Source organism: Zosterops lateralis, assembly GCF_965231275.1.
Source record: "Zosterops lateralis genome assembly, chromosome: 20".
Taxonomy (NCBI): domain Eukaryota; kingdom Metazoa; phylum Chordata; class Aves; order Passeriformes; family Zosteropidae; genus Zosterops; species Zosterops lateralis.
The window spans coordinates 7,387,022-7,410,945 of record NC_139780.1 but is presented as its reverse complement, the minus strand read 5'-3'; the positions used below and the strand labels follow the sequence as shown (position 1 = coordinate 7,410,945).

The following is a 23,924-nucleotide window of genomic DNA, read 5'->3' as shown; positions in this document are numbered from 1 at the left end:
GCATCGTGGATTTCTGAAGCAGCAGCTCACAGTACCCTGGCCCCTCTTCCTACAGGTTCTGGTCAAAACAGTGACTGCATTTGTTACTAGAATGAGTGCAACTCCATGCAATTTATCTCCCTTTCATCCTCTAGAAATCCTCAAGTGGGGGAGGTTGGAAAATAACAAATCCTCTGCTGCCATTCAGTGAGGGCTCAGCTCAGAGCTGCCTGCCAGGATTGGGATATTCAAATAGGCAGCAAGAGGGATTTAGTGCAGCTGAACCCACAGCTGGCAGGGCTCCCCTCACCTCACATGGGCACCCTGGGCAGGGACAGAATCCTGAGCCACAGCAACAATGAGCAGTCTTGGCCCAGCTGCTCAGCACCATCTTACAAGACTGAGTTACAGAGGTTTGGGAATGTACAAGTTACAATTTCAAAATCTGGATACAAATAGACCAAACAAACTTCCTGCTCCTTATGTAATTGTCAGATTGTACTCAGTGCCCTTACGTACAGGGATGTTATACCTGACAGAGCAGAGAGGCTGGGATCAAACAGGTGACACAGGAAAAGGCTGAGAACTGCACTGGAATGAGGCTCACAGGACAACCCAAAAGCACAGTAGCACCAGACAAGAATGAATGTGAAAGGTTTGGACAGGAGCACAAGCAGCATGTTGGAACAAAGGACAAATGGAAGGGTGACATCCCACAGTGCTTGAGTCGATGGAAGCCCATAAGCTGTGTGTTACTGCAGTGTTTCATGCAGGAGGATGCTTTTTCATGCTGCTCAACATCAAGACAAACAAGCAGGAGAAATGTTGGTCATTCATCAAGCACTGTACAGAGACCCCAGGAGCATTTCCAAAATCTCAGTATGGGAGCAGGTGCCCTGAGAAATGCAAACCCCAGTGTTCGAAGCTGGCATGAACACAGCAAAAGAGTAAAGGATAGACCATTCAAAAGGAGCAGAGAAGAAAAAGTTTTCAGAGAAGCCAGAGACAGGATCCTCTTCCTGCTGAAATTCATCATCAGAGGAGTCCTCAGAGAGGAAGACTGTATAGTGTCGCATGGGCTTTACGAGGCTGGGGAACAGGAAGAGAAAAGGAAGTTATCAAGTGGCCACAGTGACAGCTCCTGAGGAGAGAAACCAGGGGCTCTAGAGACCCAGATCATCCTGAGCCCAGCTGACTGCACAGCAGAGAGCTCGGCAGGGAACGCTGAGCTCTGCTGCCCAGGCACAGAAAACAGCCTCTCTGCCAAGGGCAACGCACCCTGGGGTGCCCAAGGGAAGGGACCGCAGCCACACCACAGTGCAGGGGACAATCCAGAAACCCCCTTTCCCCACTACGTTCCCTCCAGAGCTGGGCACCTCTCTGCTCTTCACACAGCTCTGCTCCGCAGTCTCCCTGAGCTCTCACGAACATTAGATCTCCCTCTCTGCTTTACAGACATTTAGTCTGATGTACAAGAGGAGCTGAGTCCAGGGCACCAAATCCTACTTGTATCTATTTTGCACATTTGAAACTGTTTCACTCTAGAATAAAACCTAAGCTGTCCAAGGATTGGTATGAAATGCAGTTTGTCAAGTAAGGTGTTCCTTTCCTCAGTGGTTAACTGAGAATCAGTTCTTAAAGATTAGGTCAGGAAAAGAGAAGTTGGACACTGCACCCAACAGCTCAAGAGGCATCGAGCTGCCACTGCCAATGAATACTTACTCACAGTCAGGTCAGAGATAATTAATAAAAAGTCTCTAACAGGTGGCAGTGGCTGCAGCTGATTGTGGTAAATCACAGTCAGCATTGTTCCAGTTAAAGCCAGTGCACTGCTTGCTTCCCCTTCTCCTTCTGTACCAGGTATCCAGGGGAAGGAGGTGAGGCCTCTGCAGCCCAGGGCTGCCAGGGCTCTGGTAAATGCTGTGCCCGTGTCCCGGGGCTGCCAGGGCTCTGGCAATGCCATTCCCATGTCCCAGGGCTGCCAGGGCTCCCGTAAATGCCGTGCCAGCCCCGGATGCGCTCCACGGCGCCGGCAGCAGCGCAGAGCGGGGGCTCCGTTTTAATGAGGAAGATCTGCATCTTGGGAGCTTTTTTTTCATGTGTCAGGATGCATGGAAAAATCAGCAGCACATCACGCTGGCCAAAAATGAAATGCTGACAAATGTAGATATTTCAAATTTAATTGACACCTAAATGTACTTGAGATAGAAAAAAAATAAAATATATATATATACAGAAAATGGGAGTGCAGGATATGAGAATTACTAAGGAGAAATCTGTAATAATTTTAAAGGTTGTTCTGGTTATGAGAAAATTAAATTCGTATATTTTATTATGGTATTGCTTTTTCCTGAATATTGAGATTATGGTACAAAGGGGTGTATGGACTTGTCATTATTCTCCTCAAAAGGGCTCCACAGATTTGAGGAAGAATTTTTTGTTGTTGACATAGTTTTTTAAAGAACAGCTACACAAGAGCTCTAGGGAATCAAAGAATTTGTCTCTCTTAGCCAGTAAAATGCAGAGAATGAGGGATTTGGATGCACAGGCTTTTTCTTGCTGCTATGAGATAGGAGGCTTGGGAGTGAGGGGATTACCTGGCAACTCTTCCATGTGAACACGGCACAGAGCTACCCTGGAATTCCTCCCTGCAGCTCCTGCACTCGGTGTCAGAGCTCCGGGCTCGGCCAGGCCACGGGAACCCTTCAGCAGCCCCAAGTGCTGCGGGGTGGGGCCCTGAGAGCCGGTTCCAGGCGGGATTTCCCTGTCCCGAGAGCCTGTCCCATCCCATCCCACAGCCCAGGCAGAGCCAGCACTGCAGAGCTCCCGTGCTGAGCCCCCCGGGGCTGCTGCAGGGCCACACTGACCTGTCCCAGCATTGACACATACTGCCTTAACAACAGACACCAGCCATGAGCTCTCTGCAGTCACTGCTCCTGATCCCTGAGCTCTAACTAAAGACTGATTAGAAAATGAGCACAGACACCCCCAAAACAATGTGTTTCTTTTATACACATAAAAAGAATTAACTCATGTAACTAAAGACATACATTTCCTAACCTTCAATGCTACCAGGTAAAACAAGGGAAAAAATATTTTATGGTATTTTCACTGATTCTAGTGTCATCCAAGAGAGAGAAAACAGTGTGAATTCTTTAAAAGGACAGCATCTCTCTTGTTTCCATTTCAGAACACTTACACAAAGATTAATTCTTAGTGGGACATTAAAAAGAAAGTGGGAAACATCATGAAAATTCTGTATTTTGTGAAAGCAGCTGAGCTGTAAAGACTCAGCAAAACTACCAGCAATAACCCAGACCCAAATAAAAGTTAAAATACAGTATATTTCCAGCATCAGTACAGTGTTTACTATTCGTGTTTATGCTTATCTGTGGTCTGATAGTGGCAGGAATTGAAGATACACATTAGCAGTGAGCAACACTGGGATGTCAGCAGCTTTTGAACCCAAACACACAGAGTCCTCCACAGGAACACACATAAATGTCAAATTGGTTCAATTATCTTCCACCTAAATGCACCAAGCCATTAGATTAAATATTAAGAAAATGCTTTTAGTTTAAAAGTCCCCTCAACCTCTGTGCAGGGCCAGCACGGCCCTTTGCAGGAGCTGCATCTGTTCCACAAGAGGGCAACCAAATTCCACTGAAAAATGGACAAATACTCCTGTACAAGAGAGGAATCATCGTTCAGTTAAGGCCAAAGCTGGAATATGTCCCTACCCTGGCATGGCTGGAGAGAGCTATCCATGCACTGATGCCCACTACTGCCCTTCCAGTGTGTTTGGGCTGTGCTGGCAAGTTCAGAACATCCACAATTCAATACATCCACAACTCAGAACATCCATAGCTCAGAACACCCATTTCCCTGGTCAGGGTCACCCCTGAGGGCCCACTGCTTACTCCACTCTGGCACTGTCAGAACTCTGCAGCACACACCCCTTATCACCTTTGCAAAAATCCATGGATAAGTGACATTAGTGGAAGTGCCTGAAAAAGCTTCCCTGAGGTAACACAACATGCCTGTACTGCTATGCACAGGAGAGACACTGGAAACCAACACCTTCTGTCCTGGAGCAGTGGGTGTGGCAGCACAGATGACTTGGAACATTCCCCCTTCACTGCCACAGCTAAAGGGGGGATAAATTTGCTGGTACTGCACAAAGTGAAGCCCTACAAGCCCTCACCACAGAGCTCACACAGACACCACAGTCCTGTTAATGCACTCTACAGTGAGACACAGCCTCTTCTGCCATCACTGTCAAATAAACAGTTCCACACCCTCCAGCTACAGCCTGGCAAGAACGCTGCACCTGCAGGGCTGGAACTGACAATTTCCTCGAAAGAAAAACACAAAACAAAACCACAAAGAAATTAACAAACCTCCAAAACCTGAAAACTTTCATTGAAAAGGCTGATCAGAGTGTGTGTAACTTGGCAAACCCCAATTTTTCCGTAAGCAAACTTTGGTTACTCGCTTTTTCGCACTTCCTCTACAATGTTCCAAAAACTTTTTTAAAAAATCTATTTTTTTCTTAGTTAAAACCTAACTTTGATCTGTAGTAATTTTTAATGTCTCCTTTGGTGAGTGCCAAAGTGTCTGGTGCAAGCAGAGAGAAGCAGAGCAGCACAGTACTTACTGTTCTGGGCTGGGAACTGAGGTCCTCCGGCCCTCCACACCAATGTTGCTCTTGGGTCTCTTAACCACATGAGGTCTTGGGGGGCGAACCTGTGACATGCACAGAGAGATCTCATCAAACACTGCCCCTGCTCCAACAGCAGACACAGACAGCAATGGAGAACCACCAGCATCCTACAGGGATCTTCCACTGGGCCTGCTTTGTCTTTCGTGCCACAAGGTTACACATGAATGTGGATACACCAGTGAATCTGACGAATATAAACCACACAGCCCCACAACTTGCAAATTAAACAGATATGTTTGTCACTAACTGCTATTTGCTCTGTCCTGTTTGGTACAGGCTGAATCTCAGAGAAAGGATCCCGTAAAAGTGAGCGTCCCCCTATGCAGTCAGTGCAGAGAGAAGAGCTGGGGATGTCCATGTCCCCTGGACATTGCACTGGGAGTGGGCCTCAGCTCTGACACCACCACCCTTCTGGCTGCTTGCTCCCAGGAACCCAACCTCTCAGGTGAGGACTTCTGTTCAAGGGAGCACTGGGAAATGTGTACTTAAGATAAATGTTTTAACATGAAAACTCAGCTCATTCTTCATTAAAAATTTGCTTCCCTCCAGCAGCCGAACACAAACCCTCACCAGCCATATTGTCATTATCACTCCTGGTATTCAGTTAGACTTCCGCTGTCTGCAGTAAAATCCAAAGCTTTTCTGTGTAAGATGATGTTGCTGCCAATCCAGTTTCACACACATGTCCATCACCTTCTAATGTATGGAATTTCAGCTTGATTTCTGACCAGGATCTCCACAAGCAAACAAGCCTTATTTCAAGGAAAGGAATAAGCACTTGTGCTCAACGTTTGTGTATGTACCAGCCCACACTGCTGAGGAATCCTGTGTTGGGCTCACCCCAAATGAGGGAATTTGCAGCATCAGGGCAGACTGTACACACCAGCTTCACATGTTTTGTTAAGCACGTGAAAAAGAGTCGGATCTGTTGGCTCAGCTCAGTGCTAATCTCAACAGAAATGCCCCAACACCCAAATAAAGCTGGGAATACAACTCAGTTCCTGACCTCCCAGAGCTTGTGCTCCCTTAAGAGGCACAAGAGAAAGGAACTGTTCACGTCCTACAGCCTGAGTACTCTGGAGTGACTAAAAAAGTTTTAAAAATATATATATAATTTGTTGGAGGAGAGGGGCTTTCCAGGTTTGTTTTGGTTTTGTTTTTTTTTATTTTTTCTTCTCAGGTACATAAACCTTAAATTTTCCTGCCAGGAGAAAGCCACCAAATTGTGTGTAGTGCTTCTGCCCTACACACCAGTATGCAGAAAATAGCAGCAGCATTATTACATTGAATTTTCATTTCAAAGGAAATGGTGCACAGCAGATATGAGGAAGAAATCCAGAGTTGTATTGCCACTATTTCTTAGGAAAAAGGGCTTATGAAAAGGTCAGATGTTAAGGTCTTGGAGATCAGTCCCCACACAAGGCTGCTCCTCTCTACAATAAAGACAGCTTAAGAATGTGAATTTATGGCAGGAATGGAAGGATTAAGTTTGTGGCAACTTCAACTGAACTTGCAACGTGGTGAAACATGGGGAAAAGAACAACAGAGCTAATTAGAGGAGCTGAGCTGTCAGAGCGCAGCAGAATGGCTCGGTGCCAACAAACAAAAGGAATGGGCTGGCAATCAGCAGGATCGATGAAGAATACTGCTTCATTAGGGCTGATAAAACAGGGAGAGACTGCAGAGAGGAGTGGGGGAGAGGGGGGCGACACGCAGGAGGAACGGGGAGAGGAGAGCGCCAAGGAGAGAGGGAAAGAGAGGAAGAAAGCAAGCTGCTTAATTAAATGGGAGCTGGGAGCTGATGTGTAAAGCTGGCCTGTCAGCGTGCTGGGAACACTTTCACCTTTGGGCTGGCTGTGCTGCCGAGGAGGGAGAGGTGAGAGTTTGGGGAGGCTGCAGGGCCCCCAGCCCAGAGCGCTGCAAGGTGACAAATCTGAGCGGGATTTAGAGCATTGTTCCCAGGGAACTGCAGGGAAAAGCCAGGAATCAAGTCAATTCCGTGCTGGATTTTGAGTCTCACATAGCCACAGAGGCAAGGTTAAATGCTTATCAAATGCAAAAGTATCAAAAAAATCCAATTACATGAGCACACAGCCAAGAGAAAAAAAGGTAAACTTCCAGGACAGAAGGGTTGAATGTGCTTATTACTGTCCCCATCAATTTAATGCATAATTATTATATTTTAACTTTTTCTAATTGAATAGTTTCCAAACAACCACTATTAATCCAAACAGACCTCCATTAATTAGAAGCAACATCCCTTTCTCCTTCTTAATTCCACCACCACTTATTTCCAAAGCAGCAGAATGCAAAGAACATCTCTGTTCTGCTTCCTTAACCTTTCTTTGGTCTGTGTTTTTGGCTTTATTGAGCTATTACTCATATTGCAAGCACTAGTGCCCATGTATTCCTCCTTGCAGCAAAAAGTGTTTATCAGGAATTCTGGTTTTATGTGGCCCTGGCTGGAGGAGCAGAGGGACCTGGACTCCCCCTCCAGTGCTTGTGTACGAGGCCAGGATAAATCACTTGCTGATACCCACCTCTGTAGGAGCTGCCAAGCCTGAGAGGGAAAAAGCAGCTTGCAAAAAGTATTATTTACACATACAGAAATGTGTTGCAACTACTTAAAGCCAAATAACAGTTCTGAACAACAACAAATTTATGTATATTTGATACAAGCATATTTTTGGGATTGATTATAATAATTTACATTTATCTTGAATTTTCCCTTGATGAATGAAGTCTTTCTATTCCACTTACTGACACAGCCAGAGGAATGCAACAGGAGCTTTCATTATTACATTTCCAACCTTTTGTCAATCACATTGGGAATAAAGACAGTTGAACCAACCATGATACTGTGAGGACTATTAATACCCTACAGCTGGTAGATTAAACAGTCTTAACAAGACTTCCACATAATAAATGACTCCATTTGAACAATACAGTTCAGCAACTTTGGTACAGAGGAATCACAACATGCCCCCTTACACCTGCCAAAATGGAACATGAGGGCATGGGAGCACCACAAGACCCCACAGTACATGGAAAGTCTGATCCTAGAGAAACACATCTGGGAGGGTCTCCCATGCCCATTGTATTTAGGGGAACACACATAATCACAGTCAATGCTACTTTTTAAACACAGAGAACAGAAATCTTCAGGGGGAAAAATCCATAAAAATGACTCTGTTAAGCTAAACACCCAGAGTTAAAAAGAGGGAGGAGAAGAAACACATGCCACTGAAATGTCACACAGGAACATGCACCAGAGATCAAAAGTTAAAACACACACCCAGTTGCACTTGTTAACCAGTTACCTGCTCATCCAAAACACATTTTAACAAGTTTTAGCAAGATCAGATTTGAAAACTTGCATCTCTCTCTTTCTTGTGCATGTATGTGTATGGATAAGGAAGCAAGAAGTAAGATTATTTGGGGGGGGAACTATATACATAAAGTCCTGAATACACATAGGTATCTTCCAATGCTGTACCAAAACCCAACACTCCTTCTAAATTGATACTTCTTGCCTGTGCCTTTAAAAACAATAAGCATCTGGTGCAGACCCAGCAGGGTGTCCAGTTTTAATGCCATCCTGCATAGTCCATAGGTAAAAACTGTCCTACAGGGAGTGTTTTTGGGGAAAAACTGCTGAGATAAGGTATCCCTACCTAACACGTACAGGCACTGCACCACCAATAATTTCTGTGGAGGTCTTCCATGAAAGAGTTCCCTCCTCTGGCCAACCTGCTGTGCCTTCTTTTACACCATGGAATTACCCAGTGTATGCCATCCCTAACATGGTACCAATGTTCTACCACCAAAGACCGATCTTGCTTTCTTTGAGACTATTCACACATGGAGAAGAATTAGGCATCCCAAATTAATTAAAAGCATAACTTGCAGAGAATAAATATTTTGTCTTCAGACTTCTGCTTCCTTTCAGATTTGAGTTCAGTGCAAGTCTTCAAAAGCTCACTGGCTAAAAACTTCTGCCAGCCAGTCTAGCAGGGTTTTGTGTGTAAGAAATCACTGCAAAAGTCAAACCAGACGTGGCCAGAGCAGCCCCAGTTACCTGCAGAGCCGCCCAAGAGCTGCAGGGCTCGCCAGAGAAAAGCAGAACAACCGCGGGTCCCAGGGCTGTGCCGCAGCAGAGAGAAGGCAGTTTAGGAGCATAATTCACACACGGCTTCTGTGCAGAGTTTGCCAATCCAAACTACCAGGGTTTAGTAGTGCTACAAAGAGCGGAACTCAGCCAGTGTTAAGCTGTGGCAGTGAAACAATCCCCAGCTACTCACGGGCCTGGAGGAGCGCTGGATCTTTGGGGGCGGCGGCCGCGGCGGGCGGAGTCTGTGCTGCTGCAGCAAAGTGGAGACTAAATTAAAGTCACCTGCATGGAAACACCTCTGAGGTCCCGGCAAAAGTAGCATGAGCATGTGACAGCACGTGATTTACCTTCATACTCACCTCACCAAATGCCATTTTTCTTACTTTGTTTTTCCAAAGCAGTGACAAAGCCCATGAGCTACAAGGTGCCCCGGCAGCACAGGTACCCATGGGCTGAACTCAGCTCCTGTCACGCCAAAGGCAGCAGGGACAGCCAAAACGGAGTGACACAACAGAGATGTTCAGGCTGCACTCCTGGACCTCGTGGTCCAAGTGTTCCAGGCTACATTTATGCAAATAGAAACCAGGATACTCAAAAACACTCTCACAAAGATCTCCAGCAATTTTAGTGCTTGTGAAAACTTATGGAGAAGGCCTCAAACCAGGCATGTAAGAGCATGGAAAAAACCCAATTCAGTTAAACTTTTCATGCACTTAAAGGTGAGCTTACGTTCAGATCCTGTCCTGGATTTCACTCCTCAGTTATCAACAATTACAAGTCAGACCTTAAAGCATCATGATGGCCTAGAACTCAAAACTCCTTGTGCAAGTATCATTTTAATTCTGTGTAAGTGAAAATGAACATATTACAAATATTCTATATATTTATATTACAATAAACTACTCCTTTGCAGGAGCAATACTTTCATACCCTTATCCTGTTGCTTGATTATTTTTTCCAGCTGAGATTTAAATATCTCGTATGATTAAGCTTTCATCTATGATCAAAAAATAGTTCTATGTGTTTCCACAATAAAGACACATACAAATGCTGCTTTGGGAAACGATTAAAGGTGTAGAAACTTTTTAGTCTCTTGGACTTCTAACCAGGCATTGTGTTAACTCTCAGAACTGTGACCTCACTGCCTGTAACAACTCAGGCAAAGCCAACACTCCAGTTCCAATTTCTGTTACCAGTGCAGTGCTCCCAGCAATGGGGTTTGTTGGGAGGTTGGGATGTGCTGCACCACACTGCTGAGCCCCAAGAGACCTCAGAGCAGGGTAAGACACAACTGCCCAGGGCCAGCAGGGCTCTCTGCACCGAGCAGGGCCACGCCTGGCTTAAAGCAGGGCTGTGACACAGGCAGGAGCAGGCCAGGGGTGGAGGGGAGGCACCTGCAGTGAGCAGGGGCTTTGCCAGAGCTGCCTGTGCTGGTGCTCCTGTCTGCCACCACAGTGGGATAAGCAGGTCTGTTCAAACTCTCTGTGTTTGCTGGGAGAGCCACCGATTAGAAGTTAATTTGTTAATGCAGCAAAACACATTGTTTCAAAAAGGTCAGCAGGTGAAGCTGTGTTGGAATATCAACTTAATTACCTGGGCTGTAGGGAGGAATGGGCACCAACCAGCACAGGGCTGCAGTGCTAAAAGCTGCTAAATTGCTATTCCAGGTATAGTCCTAAATATATGTATTATAGCTTTTTATGCGAAAGGGAGAAATGTCTAAATTAGCACTTTCTCACCAATAGCTGTTTACCAGCATACCTTTTTCCTCTGGATAGTTGCTTAATTGTCTTGTTCTAAATACTTCTAAAGCAACAAGACAGAAAATTTGCAGAAAGCCATTTTTATGACTGCAGATCTGGCGCTGCTTTACTAATTATCAGACAAGTGACTTTAAGCCATGAGATGCTGAAGGAAGAAAAACCTCACATTCACTTTTACACTATCAAAATATTATTTAAGAATGATAGATCCCACACCTCTTCAAGTAGCTATTATATACCCAAGGAACTTTCACAATGCAGCTATTTAGAGTTTTATAGCAGAGAAAACATTACAAAAGGATAATTTCTGGCCTGCAAGATAACAGCGTGTGATCAGAATATTATCTCAAACTAATCGTAGAAGTCTTTTGAGATTTTTTTAAAGTGGTATTCAAAACAGAGCCTTGTGAGTAAATTAGAGGTGCTAGTTCATATGCAGCAACAAGTGCAAGCGGAAGGAAATGCTTAAAGAAAACACAACCAGATGAGAACTGGTTTGTCAGTATGTGAAGAAAGAAGTGTTTCTCAATTAGCAGTAAGGGTGTTTCCAATAATTTCCAAAACAAGCTCTCCTACATGAATATCTTATTTCTTTCCAAAATTAAGGACTGGTTTGAAAATACTTGAAAGTCAATCAGCCATGGGAGAGAGATGCCTGATGCTGGGAGAAGTCAGGCTCACACACTCCAGGCTGCAGGAGATGCTGACTTTGGGAGAACATGCTGGACCTCAACTGAACACTCAATTTAAAAAAAAAAAAAAAAAAAAAAAAAAAAAAAAAAAAGATAGAATATAACAACACTGAAAAATGTCTGGTACCTAAAAAGATTCAGTAGAGAAAGCAGACGGAATCTATGAGGCAGCTGTTTTATTATCCACCCAGATCCCTGCACAGCACACTCTGCTTTTTACATGCTCCCATATGTACAGCTCACAAACTGGGATGACAGGAACAGTGTATGCTTTACAGCATATATTTTTAATTTACACTCTGAAATACTTCAACGGAAATCTGCTGGGTCCTGTGATAAAAATAATCTCCATGTTTTAAAGTATGCCTCATTCTTCAAGCCACATTTGTATATTGGGAAGGTAGAACAAATCTGGCAAAAAAGCAGCAATGCCTAAAGCCAAAATCCCAAAACCATGAGAACACCACTGTGGATTATTATTGCTGATAACTGATGCTATTCTAAAAACACATGCCTTAAACAATAAAGTCCTGGGCTGTAGAATGGAATGGTATTTTATTTCTTTTGCCTGCAATTACAAAAAAAAAAAAAAAAAAAAAGAGGAATAATTTTGAGAATGATATGGATCTATTTTTCTGTGTTCAGGAGCCTTAGACAGGCCATGCCCAAAGGAGCGTGTGCTGTTCTGTGATGTAGACAGGAGGAATATGGCGGTATCTGTGCTTAAAGACTTGTCTGGACTTCTGACCACTCCCCAGCTCCAGTGACTGGAAAATCCTGGTCCTATGCAAACCAGCAGTAAAACCCACAGAAGGTGGTATCAGTAAAATCTGAGACTGTGACCACTTAGTGCTCTACTCTCACTTTCTGTCTGCTGAGCAGCTGAACATCAGCACTGACCTTCTCCCATTTATACATGCACTCAGTTCTAAAAAAATGTAAACTACCCCTGAACCATTAAACTGATATTATCTGACACTTTGCAGTTTGAGGACTCCCGACATCTTCCAAAGGAGATGCCTGTCAACAGCCTCTTCTTTACCTGGCACAGAGCCAGGTGCTGCAGACCACAGTCTGAAAGCCACTGTACACTGAGCTATGTGCAGTAGGTACCTCTGCCCACGGCAAACAGGTGCCTACAGAACACAAAATATTGAACTCAATTTAGAGTCATTCTGGTTCAAAGAACCTCACATGTTTCCATTTTGCTCCTGTGTAGTGAGGCCCTGGATAACGAAGGATCATGCTGCAGACAGTAACCACATAAGGCAGGAGCAGGCCAGGATTCTGCTGATTCCTTTTCCACCTGCTCTGCTCTGGTCCTGCAGATCTTTGCTGTCCCTGCTCCTCATTGGCCCTTCCTTGGCAATTTGCCCCAGCACTCACCACTGTTTAGGCAGGGGATTCATTTGTCACGATTCACTACTCTAAACACACACCAGCTTTTTGTTCTGAGAAGGTGTCAGAAAAACCAAAGACATTTCGACACCAAGAATGGACTTTGAGCCCCTTTCTTTGAAATACTCACAGAACATTGCAGCCCTTTTACCCGTTCACCTCGTCCCCTCAGGAAACCATTGGTGACTTTGTATAATTTCTTGTTATTTCTTTGATATGTTGGCACCACTTTGCACTGAACTTTTCGCGCCGGATTTTTTTCTGGACCCTGTAATAACGGCAGAATCCTGCACTGACAATATCCACTCCTCAGTCCTAGATAACTGTGAACACACAGGGATGTTCCTGGTACTAGGAAGGAACACATCCTATGGACTCTGCACCACACAATGGGCCTTACCCTGAAGCAGCACAACCCTCATTTGTCTAGAAGGACAATAAAACCCCAGCTCTCCGTGACTCTGCATAATGACAGGGCCATGAAGGAAAACTCCCTTAACTCATTGAAGCAGGTCCTTTCTGGATTACAGCAAACCAGCAAGGGGGGTTTTGTACAGCTATTTATAGAGGCAAAACAGGCAAGAGGTTGAAAGAGAATATCATTGAGATGATCATTTTTCCAGAGGACTTCTTCCAAAATGAGGTTCATTTTGCTGTGGTTTGTTTTCATTCTGTCTACTCCTCAACATACATAGATGGAGAGACATGTTGCAAAAAATTCCAGACCCCAGGAATATATTTATCCCCGTGTGTTAAAGCCTATCCATCTACTACCTCAGCAGAGTTTAAAATCACAGCTAATAGGTTAACAACTGCTTTTCTTCTGCTTCAGATGAAGAATATCAGAAAGCTGGGGGAATATTCAGCTTCCCAATTTGTACTGACTGCTCAGTGCTACTCGCAATGTCTGTTTGACAGGACTGACATTTTGTACCACTGTGAGATGGGAGAACGTGTGACATTTTTATTCATGGTGGCGTACGCCCTTGTAATGATCAGCCCTGGTCGATGTGCTTACTGCAGCAGCCCCGAGCCCTCGGAGAACAAACACCAGCCCGAGGTGCCAGCAGTTTGGCTGCCTTATTAAACACCACCAGGATTCTAACGAAGAGCAACTGCTGGAAAATCTCACTGTCAAATCCTCAAGGACATTGTCAACATGGAACTAACTACATATATTTTTCACTTAAAATACTAGAAAATCCAGCAATGCAATATCAAATTTAAAGAAAAAAGCCACAGTGGTTTGTGTGTGTTTTCTTTTTTAACTGGTCATTTTGCCAGCTTTACGTTGGCTTTCTGTGGTCCTGATGCTGAAATTCAAATCAAAGAGATCACGTAACCTACATGATTTAAAATGCTGGAAAATGGACGTATCCCTTATTATTTCTAAACAGCTATTCCTCTCTAGGAAGTGGAATACTTGCACAGAAAAAAAAAAAAGGAAAAAAGACATGGTCTCTCATTTAAGGAATTCTATAAACAGCAATGACTCTCTTCTTCGCTCAGCCTTATCATGCACCAAGCCAGGCTGCAAAACTGGGGGGACATTCTCCCCACACATCAACAGAGAGACACGGACCCTCAATCTGCAGCCTGGCACTCACAACTGGTTTGTGTGGCATTCATCAGCCCAGCTCTTAAGGGCAAATCTAAAAAATGTCTGGTCAAAAAAACAGTCAGAGTGGGGTCAGCATTTAGAAGAATTATATGTTTCACATACTCCTTTAATCTCTTGGTTTAATCCAGTGGCCCAGAGGCCAATTCAGACAGTTCTGGCCTAACTGCAGATATCAAGTTCATAAGTAATACATAAGAAGCTTTTGGATGCTGATGTACATTGATAGAGAAGCAAGTCATGCATAAGACACTGTGAGCTCTCCTCAAGTTGTCAATCTAGGTGATTTGGGTAGCCTTGCATGTACTGATGTATTTATTTTCTATGCATGTATTATTTATAAAGCACAACTCTCCTTCCACATGCCAGCAGAGATGGACCAAGATCCTCTCTAGGAGATATTTATGGGCTCCTCAGCAGAACAGGACTAACAAGGAGACACATTACAGCTGCTGTCGCTTGTCACAAGCCCTGGGAGGTCGGCTGTGCCAGCATTCCTCTCACACATCCAGCACTGCAGCACCTGACACAGTGTGCACAGGGCAACACAGTGATTCCTAACGCCCCTGTGCAAGGAGTGCTTCAATACCCAGACAGCTGGGAAACACTAACAGCCACTCTGCAATGTGCTTTTTCATGGCTGAACACATGTGCTGGATGCAGACTGGGGCCACAGTCTCAGTGCAAAGTATGAATTCCTGCATGGCATGGCACCAGACCCCTGCTGCAGTGCCTGCTCCTTGGGAAGCCCTGGGAAGCAGGTATAGGAGGGGCACAGACCCTGGGCACACACTGCAGGCGCTGCTCACACTTATCCTGAATTGGCACACATGGCCAGTGCAGGCACTCCCTAACTCCCACCCCATGGATTGCCATCTCTGCTAATCCTGCACACCACAAAGCACAATTTCAGTCCAAGGCATCATTGTCTTGTCCACTGACATTGGTTATAGTCCTCTGACTAGAAACACTGTCCCCTGAGAACCTGATGGGACATTTGAGTGGTCTCAAGTAGACCTCAGATGGACAAGTGCTTTGTCTTTCTTGTGAGGTGACTTCTACTGAGCAACACTGAATTCCTTCCTGAATGAACAGGCGAAGAAAGGAGTGAGAACAAATGAGGGTAGAAGATATGCTTTCTGAAGACAAAATCATTTTAAAGAACTTATACTTTTGCTAAATCCTTAAAGAATCAAATGGAGAGAGGGAGGAAACCCCATGTGGCTCCAAAGAAAGGAAATGGGAACCCACATTGCTCATCCGTGGGGAAGAATGGAAGGAAGGCTCATTTACTTAATGAAGGTCCTGCTATTGTCCAAGCAGCTCAGAGTGGCCAGAAGAGGAGCTGGCTCTGCAACCAGAGCATACAGTTACACCAATATTAGCAAATGAACTTGTTTTCCCCTTTCCCCTTTGGTTTCTACCTCAGTGCCACACAACGCCTGCTGTGATCCAGAGGAATCAGCTATTGTTCCGATGCACCTGGGTGTGAAGGGAGTCACAGGGTCTGGCAAAGGAGCCTTCCTCCCTTCCCTACTTCATCCCTTTTACCCTGGAGATAATCCCTCCTCTGCTGCCTCTGGCCTCAGTGATCCAGTTCTGCATTCCTGGAATGTAGCTGGCTGGTGTTCTCCCCATCTCTCCCCTGACCTCTTAATGCCATTTAATCTCCTGGAAGAAGAGCACTGCTCTACAAAGCAGTTTGTTCTGTGTGTCCAAGTGCAGACTGTGACTAGGAAAAATGAACACGTTCGTTTACAGCAAAAAGGTTCAAACCACCAAATAAGATGACAATTTCCATGCTGTGTCCTGCAAGAGTTTAACAGGAGTCAGAATGAGCCAGGGAGAGAACCTAGAGAAGCCTTTCCACAGTCAGACAAGCTGTTTCAGTACATTAGTACATTTTCCATTTGTTTCATAGCTATTTACATTACTCCCCAGAGCACTGATTCTCTGTAGTTTGCATCAAGAGTGGAACATGACTGAATCTCTCTACTAAAGATATATGTGGAAGAGTCTTTTGTATTTTCTTAAGCTTTACACCTTTTGGTACATAAATGGAATTAAACATCCTATTTGCTGGTAAATAAAAACAAGCCATAGAAAACATAAACCCAGCGAAGCTGACAAAAGACATTCTAATTATAACAGACACAATTAGAGAGCTGTACAGAACTGCCAGGATCACTTGCTTTTAATGAAATGATTCCCTTTCCCAACAAATGATGTTTCTGGCAGCTTATTGTTTGCTGGTTTAATTGTACTAAATTGGGGGTACTACTGACTGTGGAAAAGCTCCTAAGGAAGAATGTTCCTAAGTGTAGGTTTGATTTTGAAGCCCTTGGGCTTATCATGTGTACTCACACCACCCCTCCCAGACTGGTGGGAAGACTGGGCACAGGTACCAATCCTGTTTGAACTCTGTGGGTCCTGCCAAAGTAGCCCCAACAGCTGCTTGCTTGGACAAGGAACCTGTCCAAAACAGTCACCATGACACTGTGTAGTGTTTATCCTCCAAACAGCTCTAAGACAACACAGACACATGTGTTCTACCTAAAAAGTACAAGTGTGGGCATGGAAATAAGAGTCCAAACCTTCAAGTCACAAATGACCTGCACTGATGTCCCACACTCTGCCCTGCTCAGGGCTTACTGGGCTCCCAGTGCCTGCCCTGCCTGGCACACTGGGAAGGATCTTGTGGACAGCTCTGGCAGCTGGATATGCAGCATGTGTTCGATGCTTTAAGGATATTTTGATCAGCTTTTAAGACAAAAACCAGAAGAAAGCAAGTAACAGGACATTCATAGAATCATTAAGGTTGAAAATGACTGGTAAGATCAAGTCCAACCATCAGCCCAGCACCATAAGAGATGTTCTCTGCAGTACTGGATCTTCCATAATAATTAACCTTGCTCTTCCCCCAAACACAGAGCACTACTCAGTACTACAAACCTTCCATTTGAATCTTGGCCTTGGCTTGAAAATTGTTCCCTCTTCTCCCCACCCATTAAACCCTGAGCTGCCTGTACTGCTCCAGCTACTTGTTGAGTACAGCTGCATTGTCCCAGAGCCCGTGGTGATAGTTCCTGTATTTGGCTGATGCAGGGATCAGTAAGAAAGGTACACCCTGGATAAAACATGTGAAGTCCCACCCAGGAAAAGCAGTGCTCCCACCCTCCCACGGTAGTGTCTTACTAAGAACACTCTGTTTAGATCTTTACTGCACTGCCCCAGGCTATCTGGCTAAAATCCTTCTTTTCACCATCAAGGGGAGCTTTCCCACAATGTCTTAGTATTACAAAAAGCATCATTAAAACAATCCCACAATAAACAAGGCTCTGCAGTGATGCCTGATCACCACTCACCAAAATGAGCCAGGACATACAGAATCTCCCCCAGTCAGCTAATTACTGCCAAATTTTGGTGAGCCATCAGCTGAGGGGCTGGCTGTGCTTTCACAGGCATTTCAAGATATTTTACTGATATTTTTCGTAGCCTAACAACTGCGGATACACAACTGTGTTTGGAAAAGCCAGCAACTCCCTCACTCTAGGGTGAGAGATAATGAGTTAAAATTAAAGGTTGTTGCTGGCTCGCTAGCCCATCCCCCTTTAGCTAATCTGTCATGTAATGAAGAGAAGCACCCAGCACAGGACAGCTCGCTGCCGGCTCACTTACAGCTCGCTGATTAAGAATGTTCAACCAACAGCAGACTGCAGACCTTTCCGAGGAAAATAAATAGACTGTATGCAAATGTGTTTGTCACTTTGACAGCACGTCTCAATTAAAGGCCCGCGCGGCGGCGGAGCGCTGCTGCAGCGCTGCGGCCGCGCTCCCTGCACCGCCCGCCCCGAGCCGGGCGCTGACCCCGGCGCATGCATGCATTTTAAACCTCGCTGCCAGCCGCACAATGCTGCACTCCGAGAGAGCCCCTGACAATGAGAAAAAAGCCTCTTTCATCCTCTTCAGTTTAGAAGAGCTGTGAATGCACAAACAGCCCTTATTTCAGAGTTCTTGTGCCTTTTTAATTGTTCCCACCTTCTGTATTCTAGACAGAGTTAAAAGTGACATTAAAATCTCTGCCTTTAATCACGAGTTAGAAGCCATCTCCCATTTATACAGTAAATGTTGCTGCTTTTTTCCTCCCCAAAGCCTTAATCTATATTTCATAAACCTGAAGATCTTTTCCTTTTGGATGAAGGTATGATTTCATTTTTGTTTTGGCATTGGGCTACCAGGCAAATCAGAGCCGTGCCAGGACCAAGGCTGGGAGTCAGACAGCTCTACAACCGCTAAGTCACATCGGTTTTGGAAACCAACATTTGTAATGTGATGGCAGCAATAAGCATTCAGCCAGCCTCTCCCCACAGCCAGGGGTCAGGAAAGCTGATGTGTGTATTTCTTTCGATACAGAAAAGTGATCATTAAAAAATTTGAAAGTGACTGTTAAAAAACCTCATGAATTTAAATTTGCACTTACCACTCAAATATATATATTTCATTAATCTACTATCACATTTGAACCATCCACCGCTCACAAAAATCTAAAGGAAAAACTGAAAATAAATTCTAATATTATCTGATTTCTGACTGCTTCAAATGAAATGTAACATGTCCCTGCTGGAGCTAGATGGCTGCATTCCTCCAGTAGCCCCAATTCCTCTCAACTGTAGTGGCACAGAAAGTAATGGAAAAATAAATCTCTACTGAAAATACTTAATTGGAAGAGAACGATTTTTAAAAAGTCTCCAAGAACTTACATTTAGCACACTGGTGAAAGCACTGAAAGAATAAATCTAATTCTGAAAGGATGCAGACAACATTGCTCTGATCAGACCTCGGGTAGCCCCATCTAATACCTGAACAGTCAGTGCAGCCACACCAACTGGTTTCTGTTCATAGACACATCTCTAAAACTGGTTTGCTTCACATTTTATAATGTTTCACAGTTGCTTTAAAATTACACTTTGCTTCCTTAGAAGAAATCAGATATTCCCTCCTGTTTTCTAGTCAGAACAGTGTAAAGAATAGATATAGCAAAAGAAAAGAGAACTGTGAACACAAATCTTGTTATTTTCTGAATCAGGCTATACTTAATAGGGGAACACTGGCAAACTGATAATAAATACTGGACGTTTCTCCATGAAAATCACAGCAACTACAATGTTTTCTAAATAGCTAGCTCTTCAAACCCCTCCAAACTCTCTGTTTTGCAGACATATCAAAAGAAACATTACACGAGTAACTGATGTGAACAGCTCAGCTGTCAATACTGAATACGGAGCACACTAACAAGCTATTAATTGATTTTTCCATCTTAATTCATCGCATTTAATTTTCAGAGAACGTTCAAATGCTTTAATAGTCGGACGTTCCATATTGACACTAATGATCTGGCTAGATAAAAGGGGATGTTTTAAATTCTACACCCTCAGTCCTGAGGGCCGTAGCACCTTGTATGCTAAAACAGCCACAAAATAGTTTATAAAATTTCTACAATATTTATGCTTCACCCCCCATTCACTCACAGTTTATTTTCCTCAAAATCATTGTCTGAACAAAAGGAATCAGCAAACTCCAGAAAAATCAGGTTTTGGAAGCTCCTTGAAACAGATACAACAGAAATAAAACTAAAATAGCATAGTTCAGTGACTAAAGATAACATTGTGTTATTGTGACTTTTCTCTGAACTACTTTTGCAGAGTGACATGATTGAGAACAACTTTACACTGAGACCTACCTGACCAAAATGTACTGTGATTGGTCTTCTGTCCTCTCTGAATTTGGGGTCCTTCTTGTCGCCCAGCGGCGATGGTGCTGTCCGTGGCAGGGGCTCCTCCGGCGCTGCCGAGCACCCGTTCTCGGCAATGTCCTGTGTGGTAGGAAAAGGTGAATAGCATGGCCAGGAACACTCCTGAGTGAGGGGAATGTGCACAAAGGAGACACTAGAGGATAATGCTGACTAACAATTTGGATGTTAGGGGAAAAAAACACCAAAGTACAGAAAAGAAAACATCATTAGAAGAAAACATTTCATCCATCAGAGCTTGTACACAACCCCTCTCTCCTCCCAGTACCAGTGGTGCAAACAGGACATTCAATAAAATGTCTGACTTCAACACGCAAAAGCCAGGAAGTGCATGTGGAGAAAAAAGCCATAGCTCAGATTTTCTATTTTAGAAATGAATTCAACAGAAGCCCAGGGACAGGGCATTCTGCTTATTGTAAACCTAAATGAACACAGTAATTCCATTAACTTACAGCACAGATTTATCCATAGCAGAACAATTACTGGTTGAAGTGGCAAGGAGAGATGGAACTCAGAGTTTAGTTAGCTTTGCATTTCATCTTGGAGTCTGTGTGCACTGGATATGCCTCCAGGAGAAGGTACAACACCAAGGGCTGCCTGGCAGAACACTTTTTGTTTGCTTTGACATTAGTTCGCATCTCCAGAAGTGAAGTGACCCACTGGCCCAGGTTAGAGGACTTGGCAAGTGCAGGCACAGGGTGTGTAACACAGGTTTTGAAAAAGACAAAGGCTTGAAGACACCAGGATTCAGAGAAGGAGCAAAGAGTTTGAAAGTGAGTTGAGAAACAGTCTCTAACGCGGTGGGCCCCAAACCTTACATCTCTGCAACAATGCCAAGGAAATAATGCTGGGTAAATATGGAGAGAAGGCTGCACAGGCTGGAGCTCTGCAAGGCTGACCTGAGGGTGGCTGCTGCCACCGGCAGGGCTTTGATTCCCTGACCTCTGACACGGCCCTGGGAGCCCCCAGCTCGCTCAGGTACAATAATGAGCCGTGTAAGCTGATGGCCAATTAGAAATGGTTCCTTTGGACACACACTGACCTAATGTGTTTAGGTCAAATGAAACAAAAAGCTGGATGGACTTTCTAAGGGGCTTTGTCTGCTCCACAGAGAAGATGAGACCCCTCTTTAGATCCAGCTGGTAGAGCAGTGGTTCCCCAACAGGCATAAGGATCTTGGGGAATTAACAACTTGCTAAGGTCAAACTAGAGAGAAAAACTTTTTCTTCCCCCCGCCCTTCAGCTGCACAATGCCACCTTGTCTTGAAAAGGTACAACAAAGTCCTCCGAATTAGTAACAAAGAGCCCCAAAACAAGGCATTGACAAGAAACCCGAGTGTCTGTCAAACTCCTACTCCAGCTCCAGACAGCACCAAGTCTCCAGGGGATCTCCTCAGTTTGGAACTCACACAGCCCATGGCAGCACCATTCCCTGCAATGACACTGAACACAGAGCCTATTTACATATTTCTGGGGGGTGGAGGCACGCTGAAGGTGCTTGGAGCTGCCAAAGCCACCTCACCTGGGCTGAGCAGGGGCTGCTCCCAGCCCTGCCTGGAGCTCCAGCCAAGGCAGCACACAGCTGGGAGGCAACAGAAAGCAAAGCACCTGCCCAGGCAAATCCCCAAAAACCAGAAAAAGGACAGCAAAATTTGGACATGAGGGGAATGGGAGGAGATAAAAGATAGAGAGATTAAGCCATTAAGCAAAATCCCCTCAGATGTGTAACGATCACTGCAAATCCTTGAGCTTTTATTGCTATAGATTGCCTTTACTTCTCTGATTATATAATTGCATATAAAAGATAACATGTTCCTAAAGCCTACTTCCACTGTGTTTGGTGTACAGACTTCCAATGAAACCACAATATATTTTTTAAAAACTGCTTAATAAAATATGAGAATTAAATTATTTGATTCCTCTCTATTTTTTTCAACACCCCTAAAAGGCAAACAAATCATCAATACAGCTTCACTCATCAAACCAAAATCTGCTCCACAAAAGTTTGTTGCTATTCTATCTTCAATGAAAACATGTTTGAGTCAAAAAAACAGTGAAATCTGACCTTAAATTTTGTAATGGACTGCAAACACTGGCTAGAGAGGAGCAAAATACATTCTGAATGTCCTGAACATTGTGCAGGTTGTGTTATAAAGCTCTAAATGAGTTGTTTCTAGAATACCAGGCATTAACTAGAGCCACACAGGGCTCTAGTAACTAAAATAATGTTGAATATATTAATGCCAAGTGCCCAACCATTTATATAAATTGTCTTAGCCAGAGCTTTCAGTAAGTTCCATTCTCCTGACTGAAAGTTGAGGATGGTACCATTCATATTCCTCCTTCTTCCTAATTCTATGCAGTTAAGCTTCAAATGAGCCACTAACGGAGGGACTTGACCACCACGGTTGGTTTGTGAGATGGAAAAAGGCAGCCTTTGCAAAAAAGAAAAAAAAAAAAAAAAAAGGGAAATAATAAAGAAAAAAAGAAGAAAAAAAAAAAAGAAGAAAAAAAGAACTGTATCAGATATAAAATAAAGCTACCAGGCTGTATCTATTAACAATTATTTGCTCTCACTCATAAGAATCCTCTGAAAACTATTTCTGTTGCTTTGAAATACTGCACCACAAATGAACAAGGGATGGAAATGGAGCACCATTCAATCTCCACTATCATATTAAAGAAGGACCTTACACACACCACAGTGACCTCTCAACAGGTCAATCCTGCATTTCTCATTTGCAATTCAAACCCAAGACTGGAGCAGACCAAGGGCAAAATGGGCTCTTGATTATATTTAAGAGGTCACCATTGCTATGCAGAGTTGGAGGAAGCAGAACCTCCAGCTTTATTGCATTTTTAAATTCTATCTTGTACAGAAGCTGCTCAGATTTGGCAGCAAAAACTGGAAAAGGGATGTTTATATTTGACTTTTCCTTACCAGGGGCCTGCATACTTTCTGTATTAATAATGGAAAATAGTACGTTAAAATGCAGTGGATAGTAAGTTCAGTTTAAAAATAACCTTAGGTTACTCTCAGAAGATGAAAGACTAGCATCCCAAATTTGGCAAAAAGTCAGTATTTAATGATCCCAGAATGTCAGACACTTAACACTCACACATGCTAGTGAGGAAACACAGGATAAATACAATGCTCTTAACATAAAAACTGGGGAGGATGCATTAATAGACCTGTGCATAACAGACCCATAAGGGAACAGCACATTCAGATTAAAAATGAGGGTGACCAAAACAATGTTTGCTATTTTTATCACTTTTAACAGAGCAATTCCTAATTTTAGTTCCCTTCCTACCTGCATTCACACGGAGAAGAGGATGGGATGGAAAAGGACATAGCAATAAAGGAAGGAGAGGTAGAGCAGTGTGTGTCAACTACTCACAGCTCTCTCTTGTGAAAGCCTATGTTGAACAATCGTGTTTAAGCACCTCACTTGCAGATACACCACATAAGGAAGGTGAAACAAAATTGGGCCATTTAGCTGTAAATGTTATGTGTGTTTTTTAAAGAGACGCTTGCTGCTTGACAGACCAGGAAGACAACAATAATAATAAAACAAAGCAATGACTAAATGAGGCTTTTCTCAGCCTGTATACAAATGTCACACAATAGCACACAATTCTATTAGCATTTAAAATGTCGGAAAAAATCTGGTCATGCTACACAGCTCCAACTGCTTTAGAAACACACATGAGAAGGCCAAAGATTTTATGATTTAGGAAGATTATGTCCAGAAGTGAAAGACATGGAATGACAAAAAAAAAATCCATCTACAAGAAAACTGCTTCATGTTTCTATTGTTTTCAAATTAT

The 23,924-nt window shown here is 43.8% G+C and overlaps 1 protein-coding gene across 3 annotated transcripts in view; it reads right to left on the bottom strand.

Annotated features, from left to right (window-relative positions):
• DENND1A (DENN domain containing 1A) overlaps positions 1-23,924 on the bottom strand; it is a 150,091-nt gene that overhangs the window by 6,514 nt on the left and 119,653 nt on the right. Inside the window, exons 19-21 of one of the 3 annotated variants that reach the window (XM_083875634.1) lie at positions 20,025-20,156; positions 9,004-9,063; positions 4,637-4,725 (exon numbers count right to left, since the gene is read on the bottom strand). In XM_083875634.1, coding sequence (XP_083731760.1) covers positions 4,637-4,725; positions 9,004-9,063; positions 20,025-20,156 — 281 coding nt within the window. Of the gene's footprint in view, positions 1-4,636; positions 4,726-9,003; positions 9,064-19,804; positions 19,888-20,024; positions 20,157-23,924 lie in introns of those variants that run through there. The other 2 variants (XM_083875632.1, XM_083875633.1) reach the window with 2 other exon arrangements.